Here is a 20320-nt window from a genome sequence, read left to right as displayed (position 1 = left end):
TTATTGTGTAGTTAGTGCCCTTTAAATGGCAGCCTTTAATTTAGTGGGTTTGTAGAGCATACTAGCTTAGATAAACAGATATATTTTGGAGCATTTCAGCTTCTTGTACACTCAAAACAGAACTTTAAACTAGTGGGAGGCATAGGGCAGGAGGCCACACACGGATTTGTATATGCATGAGTGCAATCATAGGTTGGGTACAATTGTAAATCTTATGTAGAACAGTCCCACAGACAGAGTGCCTCAACGGATATGCCTGAGAAATAAAGAGTTAGCACTGGAGGAAGTAGGTAAGCATAGGAACTGGAATGAGGTGTGAGCACTGGAAGCCCCTTGCAGCAGTTATGCAGTTACATTGCTAATGGGAATTTTGTAAACTTTTGTAAAACCAATTTGATGCATTTCTCATATAATGTTGTTGTTTAATTGGGGTCAGTGCCTTCTGTTTGCATTTTTTGATTAAACGAACAGTAACACAAAAAAATGAAAGTGTTTTAAAGTAGGGATGTACCGAATCCAGGATTTGGTTCAGGATCCTGCCTTTTTCAGCATGATTCGGATTGGCCGAATCCTTCTGGCCGGCCGAACTATGCGAATTATGCAAATGCATATGCAAATTAGGATCGGGGAGGGAAATTGCATGACTTTTTTTTTGTCACAAAACAAGGAAGTAAAAAATGTTTTCACCTTCCCACCCCTAATTTGCATATACAAGGATTCGGTATTCAGCCGAATCTTTTGCGAAGTATTCGGGTTCAGTGGATTCGTTGCATCCCTATTTTAAATTAATGAAAATATCATGTACTGTTGCCCTGCACTGGTAAAACTGATCTGTTTGCTTCAGAAACACTACTATAGTTCATATAAACAAGCTGCTGTGTAACAATGGCGGAAATTTAAAAAATTCTACAGTATATGGCACAGGATAAATAGTGGATAACAGATAACATTATGTGCTACAGAGCTTATCTGCTGTGTAACTTGAGACTTTTCTCCTTTTAATGGCTGCCCCATTGCTGCACAGCAGCTTATTTATATGAACTATAGATGTGTTTCTGAAGCAAACACAGCAGTTTTACCAGTACAGGGCAACACTGCATTATATTTTTATTACGTTAAAACAGTTTCTTTTTTTGACATTACTGTTCCTTTAAGGAGTCTAATGTACACAGGGTGAATTCAGTATAAATGTTAGGAAATAAATAGAAAATTCGTCTTTGTAAAAGCAAATCAAAGATCCTTACTTTTTAAAGAAAGCATTTAACAAAGCTAATACCAAGGGAAAAGGCCATCACTTTAATTTATCTGATTTCCTATCTGTTCGCTGCAGTCAGCACTGCTGAAGCTGTAAATTTGTAGTTTCATTCCTGTCTTTTATTGAAGTTTATTGTATTCTACAATAGCAGCTATACCAATTGCTTGACATTGATTGAATACCAAACTGCTACTATCCACTGCATTTCTTGCCTTTTGTTTGTTGCTCTGCCATTAGATATGGTTGCACAGAATAAAAACACTTGCTTTTTGTTAGGTCTAGTAAATACCAGAGGTTATGGGTATACGGATTTTAGTGGTTTTATAGGTTTTTGAAGCCACAACTAGACTCTAAAACTATGAATGACGTGAGATTTATTAAAAAAAAAAAAAAAGAAAAGAAAAAAGTACCAACTAAAAATTACACTAACTGATGTGCTAAAAAAACAAATACCTCAAAACCCAATTGATTTAGAGAGGTACAATAGGACCAACAGCTCCAATTAACTTTCATAGGACCTCCACAACTTTTACCTGGCAAAGTTTTGTTTTAGAGGTTTTTGTGGATTTTTAGAGCTTGTTTTTTTGTTTTTTTTGAAATTCATTTTTCAGCAGTGACCCCCTAAATGTTGGTAGCTTTTGTATAAAAAGTATACCCCACAGATTAAAATAGTATATCTGTGATTTGTTCTGTAAATTGTTGTCAGAACTTGCATAGCTTTAAATGCGGTTTTTATCATGTGTAACTTGCTCTGCTTTCCAGTTATAGCTTGTATTGTCTTTTCTTCCTAAAACTTTGATTGGCACCTCCTATATTTCTCACGTGTATCTGGCTATTTATTTACAAGAAATTAACAAGTGGCAATGGGTGCAATCCACGGATTGTTACTGCAAGGGATTCATGGGCAACTTAAAGTGATACTGACACCAGAAATTAAACCTTTTTTTACATCTATCATAATGCTGATACATCTATCATATGCTATTTATAATTTTGCCATAAAAAGTATTTACAGATGCTTTTACATTCCCCATTTGATACCCCATGTTCCTCTCTAAAAGGGACTGCCATATTTGAGCTTCAGCGGTCTGTTAGCATTAGAAAATCTAACTGTCATGTTGAGAAGGGACAGTCAGGTTGGAAAAACAGTCAGCTTTAGGAACTTCAAGTAACAATTACTTGCAAAAGCAGCCCTTTCAGTGAAAAAAGATAAACATGAGCTATAGGTAACTTTTGATTTACATTAATATTTTGAATAATAATTTCTTTAGTGTCAGTCAGGTTTAGGAACTTCAAGTAACAATTACTTGCAAAAGCAGCCCTTTCAGTGAAAAAGATCAACATGAGCTATAGGTAACTTTTGATGTACATTAATATTTTGAATAATAACTTCTTTAGTGTCCGTATCACTTCAAAGTGACTGGTCATGGTATTGACCAAGTAGGGCAGCAACATCTTCCTAAACGCTTACATATCATAATAAATATGTGCACAGAGTGGAGAAATAGAAGTGGCCCTTTTAAGAACCAACTTTTAACTTAAATATGTTGAGCTTGAAAAGTATTGCACTGTTAACCTTCATGAACTCTGTATTAACTCAAACTTTCAGTTTGCTGATCCACTGGCCATAGCAACTATGAAAATGACGGAGAGGTCCTGGATGTGAAGAAAATTAAACAAAAATAACAAGCTTGTGTCATTAATCCTGTCAGTTTGAATTTCAGCATAAAAAGCTGCTTAATAGACATGTAATTCATAAAATAAGTGAAAATTAAATTGTGGACCAATTATTATGTTCCATGCATTAGTCCAGCCTAATAAATCAGTTTACATGTTCAAGTGATCCCAGGCCAACATCTCCAGCCTATGCAAAATATTTTCCATTCAAAAAGGTAGGTGACTATAGACGTGTAAAGCTGGCCATAGACGCAAAGATCAGATCGTACGAATCCTCGATTCGTACGATTTTCAGACCGTGTGTGCAGAGTCCCGACATTTTTCGTCCCACAGGGATAGGTCATTTAGTTGATCGCCCACGTTCAAAGATTTCTGTCGGCTGCCTATAATTTCTGTTCTTTCTGATCTGTTTTTACTACTTTATTTGATCGGAATGGTTAGTGGCAGGTCGGATCATGGGGAAGTCGGATCTTTGCATCTATGGCCAGCTTAAGGCAGTTAGGGCCATCAGGTAGCCATGAATAAAACTTTCACGATTCCATGTGAGTAGGTCATAGTTATATGAAAATACTGCTTTATCAGCCATTTAGACATAATCCCAGTAATATAAATTTTGATCTAAATCTAGCACTAATGGACCTTCAAGCTTGAGTTTCCCAGAGTATCTAGACTTTAGAGTTCTTTGTAAATGCCTGTTTGTTCTTCTAGTGTCTATATTGCCATAATGGTGAACATTTACTGTACAGTGGGCATATTTATAATATACAATATTATACTCCTGATGTATCTCCTGCAGTAACCTATAAATGCATATATGGTACAGGTATGGGATCCATTATCTGGAAACCCAGTCTCCCCTAGACTCCTTTTCATCCAAATCTTTAAGAATGATTTCCTTTTTGTCTGTAATAATAAAACTGTACTTTGTACTTGATCCCAACTAAGATATAATTAATCCTTATAGGAAGCAAAGCCAGCATATTTTGGATTATTTAATGTTTACATTATTTTCTAGTAGACTTGAGGTCTGAATTCCAAATTACAGAAAGATCCGTTATCTGGAAAACCACAGATCCCGAGCAGTCTGGATAACAGGTCCCATACCTGTATTTACAATTGAATTATTCTTTCTTCCTGAAGGCTTAAAAGTCCGGTCATCCTAACCATTTAGGTTTAAAGGAACAGTAACACCAAAAAAATTGTTTTAAAGAGGACCTGTCACCTTGAGATATGAGTAATATATATCTTTCCCTCCTTAGTTAAACCCTATAGTCAACTGTTTTTGTTTATATCTAAAATGGATTAGAAAATATCCTACATGTAAAAAGTGTTTCATAGGTGCTGCCATCTTGAAACAGGACCCCTCTGTTTAGTGTGTGTGGGCTGTGCCAAACTGCCAAATCTCATGCATGCTTAACCCTTTCCCTGCCAGCTGTTTTGCCCTAGATGCGAATATCTACTGCCAAGCAGTTTTTACCAAGGGCCTTTCCTGGGGGGGGGTCTTTTAGTTTACCAAGGAAAGCAATATATTGTTTTTTTCAGGACAACCTGAACTTTCAAAATATGCAAGAATTTTGGTGTAATTCTACTTCTGTAAAAAAATATAGGCTTCTAAGTGTCTAATAAGATGGAAATAATCATGTTTATCTAGTTTTGTGGGGAGCAAAAATAGAAAAAAGTAAGTTCACCCCAGAAAAGCATATATTTTTTTGGAAACTACACATTACACATTACTGCGTTAATATCAAGGGGTTAATCAGTGCAGCATTAACAGCATTATATGACCTTTAATATGGTGCAGAGAGGGATTTTCTGAGAAACTTTGCAATTGTTTTTTTCATTTTTTTATTTGCAGTTTGAGTTTAGCTTTTTATTCAGCAGCTCTCCAGTTTGCAATTTTAGCAGTCTGGTTGCTAGTGTCCAAATTACCCTAGCAACTATGAATTGATTTGAATGAAAGATTATAATCTGAATCGCAAAGAGTCTGATTAAAAAAAAAGTACCAATAACATGTTTATCCTTACAAGGCAATGCTCTTTATATGGGTGCAGTGACCCCACATTTAAAAGCTGGAACTGGGGACTGTTCCTGCTGAATTGTGCTTAGTACAGGGAATACCTATATACCATAGTTTTATGGGATCTCTCTGTACAGACTATGAGCAAACTTAGGGACTGTTCCTGCTGAATTGTGCTTAGTACAGGGAATACCTATGCTGCCATAGTTTTATGGGATCTCTCTGTACAGGCTATGAGCAAACTTAGGGGACTGTTCCTGCTGAATTGTGCTTAGTACAGGGAATGGCCCAGTGTCCTGCTCTGATGTCTGCTATGTGCCACCAGGTTATACTGATAAACAGGAGAATTGTTTTTAACAGGTCTTTGGTATATGAAAATCATGAATGACACAATGAATTTTACTAGAGCTCTTACATGCATTTGCCTATTTATAGAATCAATTCAGAATGAAATGCAATTAATTGGTTGAAATAATTTATTGTATATGAATGTATATTGATTAAATTGATAGTTATGTGATTTATACATGAAATCCAGACCCCTCTTTTGCTCAAATTTTTGTGCAAAAAAAGCAGCCACAGTGTCATCTCAGTTCTGAGCTCAGCCACAGCTCCTTCATTCTATTAACAGCACTACTCTGCAGCAGAACAGCTTCAATCCCCTCTCTCTCCTACACCCCTCTGGAGCGCACTCTGACAGACAGAGAGAAAAGACAAGTTTTGGAGAATTGGAGCACAGACTGACTAGGTTTACCTAGTTATTAGGTTTACCATGTGGTCGTAGTGGGCGGCGGCACACTGCAGGCTGCAGCAGGCATTCTCTCCCTCTCTGTGTCTCCCCAGCCCCCACACAGTCCGACTCCAGCCAGCAAAGCCACGGGGGAGGAGGCGTACATGACATCCACACTCTGTCTCTCCCCACACACCCAGTCACTTAACTTTATTTGCACTTGATCCTTACAACAAGCAGCACAAAATGCTGTGACAAGCAGCACAAAAAAATGAGGATGGAAATCTGACGGAGTGCGGAGAGCTTGGCTGTTATTGTGAGAGGCAGATAATGTGAGGCAATAGGTGAACTTCCACTCACAACCCCCTGCCTCCTCCTGATCTCCGTCCCTCCCGGTCAGTGCCCCTAACCTCTTATGTGTGTGAATGGGCTCCCGATCGGACACAGTGCACAAGCAGAAAGAGTGAAGGGTCATGATGCCACACCCCCACACCACTGAGACGTTTGTGTTAAATATTCCTGCGTCCCCTCAATAACAGCAGGCAGCAGTGTCAGGGCGCCACAACCGATTGCCTTTTGGGAAGCAGCTGTCCGAGGTAAATCATTTGAAGCTGTGCTGGCGTTTTAATGTGTGCGGTGCAGCTGTGAGACGGAAGTCAGTGCTGCTTCTGAACGGAGTGGGGGGGGGGGCTCACAGACACACGGAGAGAGGGAGAGAGAGAGACAGACATAAGGACGGACGCACCGGCATCTTCCTCTGTGTTTCACTTCCGGAACACACACCCCCCTGCTCCGGCGTGCACAGTCCAACCTTCACCAAATCTCACGAGATCTACATATTTTCCCGTGAGGCTATGCGCACCGACTTTCACAAAGTCGGATCTTGTGAAGTCGCGTGCGCATTGTTAAAAACCCTGCATTCATTTCATTATTACAAAAAAGAATCAATGTATGTAATACCATTAACTCTTTCCTTACAAAACCACTACAACTGAAAAACTGACAGGTTTCCTTTAAAGTAAATTTAAAGAAAATATAATTTAATGTTGCCCTGCACTGGAAAACTGAACTGTTTGCTTCAAAATCACTACTATGGTTCATATAAACAAGCTGCTGTGTAGCCATGCCAAATGGAAATTGAAAAAAGGCTATATGGCCCTGGTTGCTATAAACAATAGTAGTATAGTAGTGTTTCTAAAGCAAACACAGCAATTTTACCAGTGCAGGTCAACACTGCATTATATTTGTATTACTTTAAAGCAATTAAATTTTTTGATGTGACTGTTCCTTTACGTACCAGAATAAATGATTGCTGGTTTATTATTGGCCCTCGTTTATAGAAAGAAGCGTCCTTAGTGCAGATTTTTTTGAAATGCTTCTTATTGACTTCTCCTGCAACCAGCAATGGTGAATCAAATTAGAGAATAGCTATGCATATATACAGAGAGGTGATAGAAGATATTTATGGATGTATAAAGCTTTCATCCTGAAATAGTTTTCATAATTTTTTTTCCCTATTTCTACTAAAGTTAGCTTTGTTAAATTTTATTGTAAACTGTACTTTTTCTATGCCATGCTTTCCACAGCTGCTAGTAGACTGCAACTGCCAGCATCTTCCAGCATGCTTTTATGCTGCAGTTTAGCTACAGCATACTGGCTGTAGTAGTCCATCAATGTTTGTGAGATTTTAGACTAGGTGTGGGGGGGGAGGGTTCAGTAAAAGATTCAGTGGTAGACAGGTTAGATGAGATAGTGGGCAAAGAAAGGGAAAATGGGGGAGGAGATTTGGCTGGGGATACTGTTAAGGATAGGGAGGACCAAATGTCATATGTTCAATATGGTGCCAGTATTAAATGTATGTTTACAAATGCAAGAAGTCTGACTGGTAAAATGGGAGAGCTGGAGCTGCTGGTGATGGAAGGAAAATATGATGTGATTGGTGTGGCCGAAACATGGCTGAATGAGTCGCATGACTGGGCAGTAAATATCAGTGAATATCAGTAAAAGGAGGAGGGGTATGTCTGTATGTTAGGCAGGATTTAAAAGCTCATATAAAGGAGGAGGTTATGTTAGAAAATGAGGGGCCAGAAGTCGTATGGGTGGAGTTCTTCACCAATTGTAAAGAATCCAGCAAATTAATTGTAGGCGTATGCTATAGACCCCCTAATGTAAGCGAGGAGGAAGAGACAAAGCTCCTAATGCAAATAGAAAAGGCTGCTAGTTTAGGTAAAGTAATGATAATGGGGGATTTTAATTACCCAGATATTGACTGGAGCAACGGTACTGCTAGATCAGTTAATGGGAACAAGTTTATAAACTTATTGCACGACAATTTTTTAGCACAGGTTGTTGAGGAGCCTACCAGAAAAAATGCTATTCTTGATTTAGTGATCTCAAATGACCCAGAACTTATAGCAAATGTGCAAGTCATTGAACCCCTGGGTAATAGTGACCATAATGTTATATCTTTTAATGTCTGGTGCAAAAAACTAAAATATACAAAAACCATGAATTTTGCAAAATCTAATTTTAGTGCCTTGAGGGCTGCCCTACAGAGCATTGATTGGGGCATTAGGTTTTCAGCTAAAAACACAGAACAGAAATGGTTGTCCTTTAAAATGATATTAAATCATTACTGTTCTCAATTTATTCCCTTAAGGACTAAACGTAGAAGCTCTAAGAATCATCCTGTGTGGCTTAATACAGAGGTAAAGATGTTAATGGGAAAGAAGAGAAAGGCATTTAAAAACTACAAATCTGTAGGGACAGAAGCTGAATTTAATGAATATAAACACTGTAATAAATGTTGTAAATCAGCAATCCGGAAGGCTAAGAAAAGAAATGAGTTAATTGCGGTGGAGGTGAAAACTAACCCTAAAAAGTTTTTTAAATATATTAATAGTAAAAAGATGCAGGTTGAGAGTGTTGCTCCATTAAATAATGGTACCAGTATGGTTGTAACAGATACAGATAAGGCAAATGTGTTAAATCAGTTCTTTTCTTCAGTGTATACAATAGAGGAGTCTGGGTTCACAGGCTCACTTAATAACTGCACGAATGGTTCAGCTCAATCTAGTCAGTGGCTGACTCAGGATATGATTCAAAAAGCTTTAATACAAATTAATGTAAACAAGGCTCCAGGGCCTGATGGCATACACCCCCAGGTTCTAAGGGAGCTTAGTTCAGTTTTAGACCAGCCCTTATTTCTGATTTTCTCAGATTCACTGTCATCTGGTATGGTGCCTATGGATTGGAGAAAAGCTGATGTTATTCCAATATTTAAAAAGGGATTACGATCTCAGCCTGGCAATTATAGGCCAGTAAGCTTGACATCTGTGGTGGGCAAATTATTTGAAGGCTTGTTAAGGGATCACATTCAAAATTTTGTCCTAATGAATGGCATTATGAGCAACAATCAGCATGGCTTTATGAAGGATAGGTCATGTCAGACGAATTTTATTGCATTTTATGATGTGGTAAGTAAGATTCTGGATAGTGGGGGGGCAGTAGATGTGATCTATTTGGATTTTGCCAAAGCGTTTGATACTGTGCCCCACAAACGACTGCTTTCTAAACTAAGGTCTGTTGGGCTTAATGAAGTCGTTTGCACGTGGATAGGAAACTGGCTACAGGATCGGGTACAGAGGGTGGTTGTTAATGGGACATTCTCTACTTGGAGTAAGGTTCTTAGTGGGGTCCCCCAGGGCTCAGTATTGGGTCCACTTTTATTTAACTTGTTCATTAATGACTTAGGGGAGGGTGTTGTAAGTAATTTATCAGTGTTTGCAGATGACACAAAATTATCCAGCCCAATTAATTCCATCCAGGATGTGGCATCCTTGCAACAGGATCTTGACAAACTGGCAATCTGGGCAGCTAAGTGGCAAATGAGATTCAATGTTGATAAATGTAAAGTCATGCACCTGGGATGTAAAAATATCCAAGCCACTACCCTTAATGGGACTGCACTAGGCAAATCCATTATGGAAAAGGACCTTGGAGTCCTTGTAGATGATAAACTTGGCTGTAGCAAGCAATGCCAGTCAGCGGCATCAAGGGCAAATAAGGTCTTGAGCTGTATTAAAAGGGGCATAGAGTCACGGGAGGAGGGGGTCATTCTTCCACTGTATAGAGCACTTGTAAGGCCCCATCTAGAATATGCCGTACAGTTTTGGTCTCCATCACTCAAACAGGACATTATTGTATTAGAGAGGGTACAGAGAAGGGCAACTAAGCTGGTAAAAGGTATTGAAAATCTTAGCTATGAGGAAAGACTGGCCAAATTAGAGATGTTCACGCTGGAGAAGAGGCGCTTAAGGGGTGATATGATGACTATGTATAAATATATAAGGGGCTCATATAACAATCTCTCAAATGCTTTATTTACCAGTAGGTCTTTCCAGCTGACACAAGGTCACCCATTCCAATTAGAAGAAAAGAGGTTCCGCCTAAATATTCGGAAGGGTTTTTTTACAGTGAGAGCTGTGAAGATGTGGAATTCTCTCCCTGAATCAGTTGTACAGGCTGATACATTAGATAGCTTTAAGAAGGGGTTGGATGGCTTTTTAGCAAGTAAGGGAATACAGGGTTATGGGAAATAGCTCATAGTCCAAGTTGATCCAGGGACTAGTCCGATTGGCATTTTGGAGTCAGGAAGGAATTTTTCCCCCTCTAAGGCAAATTGGAGAGGCTTCAGATGGGTTTTTTGCCTTCCTCTGGATCAACTGGCAGGTAGTTAATAAACAAAAAAAAAAAAAGGTTGAACTTGATGGACATGTGTCTTTTTTCAACCTTACTTACTATGTTACTATGTGACTCACGGATAAAAATATTTATCTCTAGGCAAAATGTGACTCAATTCTTTTAAGGGTTAAGTTACATATCATACATGGCACAGCGAATAATGCCAAGTTCAATGAAACATCACAATGATAAAATATAAGAGTATGATGTTAATTGAAAGGCTGCATTAAGTGATATATCTTTTAATTGATAACGAATGAAAGTATACGAACAGGTGCTGAAGTGTAAACTAGAGGAATCGCCAGTTATGTAATTAGGGTAATTTACTAGATGATTGTAAAAAAAGAATGTAAAGATGAAGCCTGTTTTTTTTTTTTAATTTTTACATCCCAGGTGCATGACTTTACGTTTATCCGCATTGAATATAATTTGCCACTTAGTTGTCCAGACTGCCAGTTTGTCAAGATCATGTTGCAAGGTTGCCATATACTGCATGGCTTTTCTCCAATCCATAAGTACCATACCAGATCAAAGCGAATCTGAGAAAATCAGAAATAGGGGCCAGTCTAAAGGTGAACTAAGCTCTCTTAGAATCCGGTGTGTATGCCATCTGGGCCTGGCGCTTGTTTACATTAATTTTAAATAAAGCTTTATGAATCATATCCTGAGTCAGCCACTGATTAGATTGAGCTGAGTGCAGCTATAAACTGAGCCTAGGAACTCTTGACTCCTATTGTATACACTGAAGAAAAGAACTGATTTAGCACATTTGCCTTTTCCAAATCTGTTACAACCATACTGGTACTATTATTAAAGGAGCAACACTCTCAACCTGGATCTTTTTACTATTAATATACTTTTTGGGATTAGTCTTAGCCTCAGCAATGGGCTCCTCATTTCCTATTTTTGCCTTCCGATTTGCTGTTTTACAACCTTTATTATAGTGTTTATATTTATTAAATGCTGTTTCTGTTCCAACAGCCAGCTTTTAAATGCCTTTCTCTTCTTTCCTATAAACCTCTTTACTTCTATATTAAGCCACATAGGGGTATTCTTAGTGCTTCTACATTTACTCCTTAAGGGAATAAATTGAGAACAGTAACAATTTCATATAATTTTAAATGACAACCATTTCTGTCCTGTGTTTTTAGCTGAAAGCATAATGCCCCAATCTATGCTCTGAAGGGCAGCCATGTCAGCTCTATCTTCTTCTGTTGAGCTACTGTTATACCATTCATTCTTCTTTAATTATACATGCAGGCATAACAGATTGTCTGTCCTTTAATAATTATATGCTGTATACACAAGCCATTTTTAAGTCGCAATATAATCACTGAGAGGTGCCAAATTGTTAAGCAACCTCAGTAATTATAATCACTTACCTGGTACCCCAGGCTGGTGTTCATTCTTGTTTGCTAAAAACTAACGTGCACCAGGGTATTTCTGTAAAAGTTACTTGTCGCCACTTTCTTCGGCTTCTTCTGTCTGCACTTCATTCCGGTACAGACTGGTGCATGTGCAGTAGAGTGAATGGCAAACTTCAATGGAGAAAAAAAAAAACGTAAAATGAATTTGCCCGCATGGGGCCGGAAAAACAAGACCAAAGAAGGTTGTGGCAAATTAGCTTCTATAGAAATACCCATGGTGGGTGAAGTTTACTTCTAACAAGAGCACCACACAGGGGTATCGGGTAAGCCATTATAATCACTGGGGTGGGGGGTTTGGTGCCTTACATTTTGTCACCCCCCCCCCCCCCCCCCAGTAGTTGCTATGATTGCAAAACTGCAAACCTTGCTTATCTATTTTTTTTTTCAAAGAATGAATATTTATTTATATGTCTTGGAATTGATATTTCTTTTTCATTCTGCGCAATTTCCAGATATCCACTGTAACACACTGGCTGAATTTATTGAAGGAAAAATAAGAGGCAATGTGCTAGTGCAGCAAAGATCACACACTGACTGTGACCTATTTAAATGAACAATCTAATTGCCCTATTGAAAGGTGATAGTATTGAAGTTGAGAATGTGATCTGGAACAACTTTAATATCCTCAAAGCAAATAATGTATATTTATTGCACAAGTAGTTTTGGGTTACATAACGTTGTCCTTTGGGGCAAAAGCAAATTATTGGATTGTTTGTTTTTGGTATTGCCGGGATCTGCTCTATTTCCTTTATACTCGGAGCTGATATGCAGTAAATAGAGCATCAGCAGTTTTTTTTTACTTAACAGTGTAGAATTCTTTTTAATAACCAGCTAGGATTTGCCTATACTACATCATTTTAATTTCCTTTTTTGTACAGTGCTCTTTCAATATGTGTTCTTGCCACACATCAACCTTGTTCATTGGTTTTATAATATAATATCAATATAAACAAGAGGCTTTTGAAAGGTGATGTTAAAATAGCAAATCAATAAAAAATAGCAATGAAGTAGGACATTTCAGAACTTCCGAAGCCTGTTTTTTTTTTTTTGCATAATAGATTCAAAATGCTTTTCAGAACATAGACAATCTTTTTTTTGTTTATATGTCTATAGAGTATATGGCAGTAATGGCATGCTGTTTTAGACTCTCTCTAATGCTTGCCTAACTATCTGGTGCAGTATAATAGAACGAAATGTCAGCTGTTTGGTATATTGTGCCAGAATTGAACCTCAGCCTTTTGGGATTGAATTGCAGAAATGTCAGGATTTAACTTCTAGTGAGCATGTTTCTACCTATTGGAAACAAGTTAGTGATTGCAGATATATTTTGATAACATGGTACATTGTTGGGGATATCTTAACACATTTTTTCTAAAACATACCAAGCTTGCTTGGTTAAGGTGAAGTGGTTGAGATTTTTTCAGATGTCTGAAAATACTTTTTAAATAGATTAAGCACAGCTATGCGATTTTAATTTCTTCTAAATGACATTAGAACTTAATAGAACATGATGGCTATGACGCAGCGTCCTTGTCTGGTAAACCGCCATCTTTGAATCCTTTAAAGTGTGACTGCTTTGTTACTCGTGCATATCATATGCCAAATGAAAAAAAAATGTGTGCACAATTTGTAACAGAGAGGGCCCCACTTCAGGGTGCCACCTCAATCCCTGTGGCTGTGTCAATTAAGTAGAATGAAATGAGTTAAGAAGTAGTCACTTTCAAAAGGATCCGAAGGTGCAGGTAAATAAAACTCCCTGTGCCTCAGTACCATGGCAGTATATTTTACTGAATATGCATTCATGACCAGGAATTTGGGATAATACATTTTCTTGATTTTAAAAGGATGTTTTACCAATTACAAAAGTATGCTGTATAATTATTTATAAGTAGCATATGTTTTATATAATACTTTGTTCTGCTTACTATTAAAAAACAAAAATAGAAATGTGAGAAAAGCAAGAAAGCAGGCTCAAAATCAGGGGCATAGTAAAACACAGTTGCCCAGGGTTATATGCTTCCCAGAAAGCAGTGCTCATCGCTTTGATATTAAATTGCCTAATACCACTCATGTATAATTGATAGCAAGTGCCTGACAATCGGCATAATCAAAATCATTGCTATGACAAATGGAATTTAAATCAAATGTTATATTTTAGGTACTGCTGTCAACTTCATTTTCCAGTCAATTCCACCCGCAAACCATAAACTACTGTTCTTTCTGTGAGCTATGTCTAGTCAAGTACTGTTGCTTATTACAGCAATGTGCAGTATAATTGATGTAAATTGTTGATCAGCAATCTTTTATCTATTATTGATTTTCCTTTACATGATGTCCTCAAAATAATTGTCATTTATTTAAAAATAATGTAGTAAATGTAGAGCTTAATATTATTATTTTGTTTGCCCTTTTTAGAAATACCAGATATTGTGAATTCCAGAAATCTGAAAGTGTTCAGGTAAGTGGTTGTAACAGATTTGTGGTTTTTTTTTTGCTCTTTAAATAAATTTGCTCTTCTGCACATCCTGGGTTTAAAAAAAAAGATCACTCGAAGGCAAACAGTGACACAAAGATAGTTACAGAAACTACACTGTTTAAGCAGTGGTTCAGAAGCAGCTTTGTGCAGAGTATAGAAGAAAAGTTCCTGCATGTGAGAAATTTCTCTTATCTGCCATTATTTTTTGACTGTGAGAATATAACTGTATATAGGGGAGGTAATGTTTTTCCCTCAGCAGCATTATCTAGGTCTTTGAAGTCATTGAACTGTGTTTCCATTACATCATAACGTTCTTTGCAGTATCTTAAAGGAACAGTAACATGATATTTTTTTTTTTATAAAAAAAATTTGTTTGCCTGCTTAACGAAAAAAAACCCACCAGCACACACATTTAACTTTACATTCGCAAAGACTTTTTTAAGAAATATCTTACCGATACTCCGCTTGCGATCCTCTTCTGAAAAGGCGACATGGCGACGATCCATCTGGCGGCGCTTGATTTCTCCTCCCTGCCTTCTATAGCAGATAGCCAGGGAGGAGAAATCGAGCGCCGCCAGATGGATCGTTGCCATGTCGCCTTTTCAGAAGAGGAGCGCAAGCGGAGTATCGGTAAGATGTTTCTTAAAAAAGTCTTTGCGAATGTAAAGTTAAATGTGTGTGCTGGTGTGTTTTTTTTCGTTAAGTGCAAACAAATTTTTTATTAAAATAATTCATGATACTGTTCCTTTAACTAGAAATGTCCCCCTCCCTTTTTTCCTTCTCTAAATGATAAAGAAATAAAATAAACATTGAATTGGAAAAAAAAATCATATAAAGTAAGGAATTCCAAAATGTATATGAAAGTGATGTTTACTGCATGCCGATGGTTCTTTGCATATTTTAGTGAGGTGCTAATAAATTGTTTTTAAATGCAGTTGAACACCGCATTCAATATGTATTTTACTTGCATACTGCTGATGGGTTTGCACTTAGGTTATCAGTTATGTAGTCAAGGACTTTAGAATGCATAATAAATGACTGCTATTGTGGGTGAGAATTTGGGGTGAACCTATTAACACAGTAATGTGTTTTCTTTTCCTTTGTGTCTTATGAAAAATGCCACTTGAATGAATTTTGGTGATGCAGTTTCTTCCATAGATGTAATAATGTTGTGTAAATACATGAGCTGAGTGACCAAATATCTTTTAAGTTACATATGCACAAACAGTTATGAGCATAGTATTATAGAACTAAGATTGATTTAATTTTCTGAATTTAGTACCATATTCTCCCATTATTGTGCAATTTGTATTGTTGTACTTAGGGATGCACCCAATCCAGGATTCGGTTCGGGATTTGGCCTTTTTCAACAGGATTCCGCTGAAGCCAAGTGCCTGGCCAAACCGAATCTTAATCCATAAAAATGTTTTTTGGCCCTTCCTGGTACTAATTTACATGTGCAAATTAGGATTTGGTTTCTGCCAAATATTTCGTGAAGGATTGGGATTCGCCCTAAATAGTGGATTCAATGCATCCCTAGTTGTAGGACGTCCACTATTGAAAAATGTATGCCAGGCACGAGAAACCTTTAGATCTCCAGATCCCATCAGGAATTTTGCTGCCCCATATGCCATGACTGATCATGCTTCTCCTTCTAAGGCCAAGGCTGATGAATAACATATGCAAATGATCAAGGTTATAGATTTATTAACTCACCTTTTGGAAGACGCTCAAGTGCACCGCCCTGAGCCTTCAGCTAGGGAAGTGGATCAAAACTATATTGTAGTAGAGCAGGCATTCAATACATGTAAAAGCTCAAGACGTTTATTTGGTACACATGGAAGTGGCCTCCAAACCTTTACACGTGGTTTACAATGGTGCAAAGACTGCTCTTTGAGTGCCTGCTCTACGACAATATGGTTTTGACATGCTCTTCATCCGCCCAACCCACACCTGATCATCCAAAGCTTCCCCTTTAGAAGGAAGCCCCACTGGCAGAACTGTCTTTCCTCCCTGATTATAGCATCTGCTATGCATAGTCACGTTTCTTTCCCAAAATTAATGTTGATCCATAAGCATAGTAAAAGTAGTCTGTTGATTCTGTAATGGTATTCATACTCCACTTCAAATGAAGGTTGTTTATGGTAAAGAATTGGAACATTAGTTTTGGTTGATGATCATGCCAGTTTTGTACAAAAAATAAACATATCGTTATCTAAAGAGTAAGCAAAGACAGTCCTCTATAAACTTAGTTCCATAATAGTGGATATTCCGCAGCTTTGAAAGACATGACCAAAATTCACTTATCACCTTGTTATGTGGAAGTACATGACCATTGTGTTCTGTGTTGCCCAGTGACCACAACTGTGTACTTAATAGAGAAGAAACCTGATATACCTCTAAGATTTGGGACTTATACAGGGGTCTGACTGGGTCAGTGTATAAAAATGGATTGTAAAGAGAAAGTACCCCGTATTTTCCCTAATTGCTAATTATTGAAAACCCTTAAATTAAATTTAAGATAAATCAAATCATTAACCTCTAACCGATCAAATCACCAATTAATTATATGTAATAACCTTATGCACTGAATTTTTAAAAAAAAATTATAAAGTGTTTGCATTAATTGTGTTCTGTGATTGTTGCTTATTTCAACTTAAATAATAAAGTGCTTAGTAATTAATTAATGCCTCATTCATTGATTCAACATTATTCCATTTAAAAAACTTTAGATATTAGGTAAATGGCGGTGAATCATTAACTAAAAAAACAAAAGGTGCAAGATGCTTAAATCCAGGGAGAATTGATCTATCCCCAAGATTAATCTCTAATAAATATAAAGTGCCAGGTGCCTCAATTGATTAAATCAAATTATCCTACAATTGATTAAATGATGCCACACGAATGAATTAATAATCAGATAGCGAATTAATAATTAAATTAATCGAGCGCTGCAAATATGGATTTTTCTCCAAGACGACGACTATTTCAAGACTTCCGTGTATAATCGAGCATACGTCTAAAACGTGATGAAGTCAGTGTTCAACCGTTGATTCGTGTCAGGGAGGACTCTTTTCTCGCTCATCCAAAGAACCAATATCGCGGTTGAACCAATATCGCGGTTGAACGCTCGTGGGATTTCGTGACGTCATCACGTTTTAGACGGATGCTCCATTATACGCGGAAGTCTTTAAATAGTCGCGTCTTGGAGAAAAACCCATATTTGCTGCCTTGATAAAGCTTTTTTAGCGAAACGCGTGTCGGCAAGATTTAAACTTTTGAAGCTATTTTTTAAAACAATTTTCTTAATTCTATCAGAACTCTTTTTTACCTTAGTGCACCTTAGTCCTATCATTAATCAAAGCACTGAAGGATCCTTTTTTTCATAGAAGTTGGGGCAGCTGGTTATTCGGTGGGGCTCTCCGGGATTTGGAGTGGCATTGAAATTCATTATCTTTTCTCTCTCTCTCTAATACTCTTAAAGGTTGCTGGATTTGTGGTCTTATCCTTTAGATAGCTCTTTATGAGTTAGCTCAAAATAATATCACGACTACAGTCCAGTATACTTTGACTGCCTTTACTTTGTGGTGTCCCTGAGTTAGAAAAAATTGAGATGGGGATCTTGGGACAGCTCCACCATCTATTATTTTTCTTTTTCAATCTATTTCAATGAACTCAAGCGCTTCATTAGTTTAATTATTAATTCACTATCTGATTATTAATTAATTTGTGTGGCATAATTTAATCAATTTTAGGATAATTTGATGTAATCAATTGAGGCACCTGGCACTTTATATTTATTAGAGATTAATCTTGGGGATAGATCAATTCTTTAATGAATTACCACCATTAATCTAATATCTAACGGTTTTTAAATGGAATAATGTTGAATCAATGAATGAGGCATTAATTAATTACTAAGCACAAAGCACTTTATTATTTAAGTTGAAATAAGCAACAATCACAGAACACAATTAATGCAAATAATTTATAATTTTTTTAAAAAAAATTCAGTTCATAAGTTTATTACATATAATTAATTAAATTGATGATTTGATCGGTTACAGGTTAATGAATTGATTTATCTATTAAATTTATATTAAGGGTTTTCAATAATTAGCAATTAGGGAACCTACGGGGTACTTTCTCTTTTCTCCTTTCAATCCACATCTGTGTTCTTGTTTTTCCTTTCTTGAATATAAGACTTGAACCTAACAAGATCCCTTTTATTCACCCCATGTGAGTCGGTCGTTGTACATAATAATATCAACTTAAACTTTTACTGTTTTATTTTGAGTTTTTAGGGGTATGAAAAATTATTTTGGGCATGGGTTTTCAGGTTATCACAAACAAAATCTGAATTCTGCAAATAAATCCAAAATCCAGATTCTGATACTCTACATTCTGTGATGTTTTTTGTCTTTTTAATTTATTTATTTGCTTCTATTTATTGCTCCTCTTTTAAGGGATTGGGATTTAGATATGAAGAAACTGCCGAATATCAAAATGCGAAAAATTTCAATCAGCGATTCACTTTCCAAAAGTGATAAAGATGTTCCAGGCAGCAATGATGAAATAGAAAATGAACTTGGATCTAATGAGGAATCCATGCCTGATTTTCAAGAAAGTTGAAAGTCACTCAGACCTTTTTAATGAATAACTAAAAAGTGGGAAATTCATTTTTGAATTAAATTTGACATGATGCTTGTGTTGAATATTGCCGTTGTTTCCAAAAATGAACTTTCTAGCTATGTGAAATTCAAATGCATATCAAAATGTAATAATACAGACTTGGGAGCTCTCTATAACTGCAAGTGAAAAAATAAATCTGTTTTAACTTTAGCCTTGTATGAAAATGACTAATATGTTAAATTTCCACATATGATTGCTCCAGTTGACCTGAAATTATTATCTCAGAATGGCAAATTGGCACCTAAATTTGGTCACAAACTTTATATTTTTTACAAAACTAAGTCGTTACCTGCACTAAAAGCAATTCAGTTATTTGCTTCTTTATACGCTTGATCCCATTTTGATGATTGTTTGTCTAAATCTGTAGACAAATCAGATTTAAACAGTTACATTTTGTACTATATGCTCCAATAGACTGATGTACTGGTGGATACATCAGAAAGTTTGAACTTGATGGACGTGTTTCTTCAACCTCATCGTCTGTTAAATAAGACTGTAGCAAATCATATCTAAGCATGAACACTGAAAGAAAATTCTGCATGTACCAATAAACAGTATATTGAAGTTTTGCACACCTGTGCATTAAAAATGAGAGAAACCAAATATGATTGAAAGAATGTCAACCAAGTCGTTCAAATATGCAATGACCCTGGCATAAACGCAACATAAAATGGAATGACTCATCTGTTTAAAATTACACAGTGCCCTTGGCTAAGTACTTGTGTTAGTAGCCATCATTACACATTTGCAATTTTATAAAGTGTTAAAGGGGACATATAGCATAAATTTTCACAATGCATCAAACCATTTCAAATAATGTAAAATAGAAGAAAGTGTTTTTATTTTAATACCTTTTGCATCAAAAAACGTCTGTATTAGCTTGAAAACTGTTCTCAGCCCTCCCCCTTTGCAACTTCCTGTCTCAGACTCTTCAGTATCTGAGGTGCAGCCTACCGCTCTTTCTGTATAAGCTATAGAGCAGCAGCCAATGAGGGAGGAGTGGGCGTGTCTGTGATGTCTCTCACAGTCCTTCCCTGCAGTCCTCTATTAACCCTTACTGCTGGTTTTCCCTTCCCTGAACTGCTCCTTTCTCTCCCTCTCTGTCCTATTTATTTAACCCCCTCTCTGCCCTGTTTGTTTTCCTCCCCCTCCCTTCGCTGCTTGTTCCTTTCTCTTGCCCTGCAATAATTGTGGAAAAGAAAGAAAAGCAAACTTCTGTATAAATAATACATACTCTGGTGCTAAAAGTATTTTATTATTTTCTGGGGGCAATGTGTATGAGCAGTTAGTGTAAGTACCATAG

General features: G+C 36.9%; 1 protein-coding gene across 1 annotated transcript in view; it reads left to right on the top strand.

The window, feature by feature from the left end:
- tma16.L (translation machinery associated 16 homolog L homeolog) overlaps nt 1-19167 on the top strand; it is a 50645-nt gene extending 31478 nt beyond the window's left edge. Inside the window, 2 exon segments of the mRNA NM_001096063.1 lie at nt 14265-14307; nt 18792-19167. Coding sequence (NP_001089532.1) covers nt 14265-14307; nt 18792-18957 — 209 coding nt within the window. The 3' untranslated portion in view covers nt 18958-19167.
- The last annotated feature ends 1153 nt before the right edge of the window (nt 19168-20320 follow it).

The sequence above is a fragment of the Xenopus laevis genome, chromosome 1L, assembly GCF_017654675.1.
Source record: "Xenopus laevis strain J_2021 chromosome 1L, Xenopus_laevis_v10.1, whole genome shotgun sequence".
Lineage (NCBI taxonomy): Eukaryota > Metazoa > Chordata > Amphibia > Anura > Pipidae > Xenopus > Xenopus laevis.
Note: the sequence above shows the minus strand (reverse complement) of the source record. Positions and strands in the feature narration are given on the sequence as shown.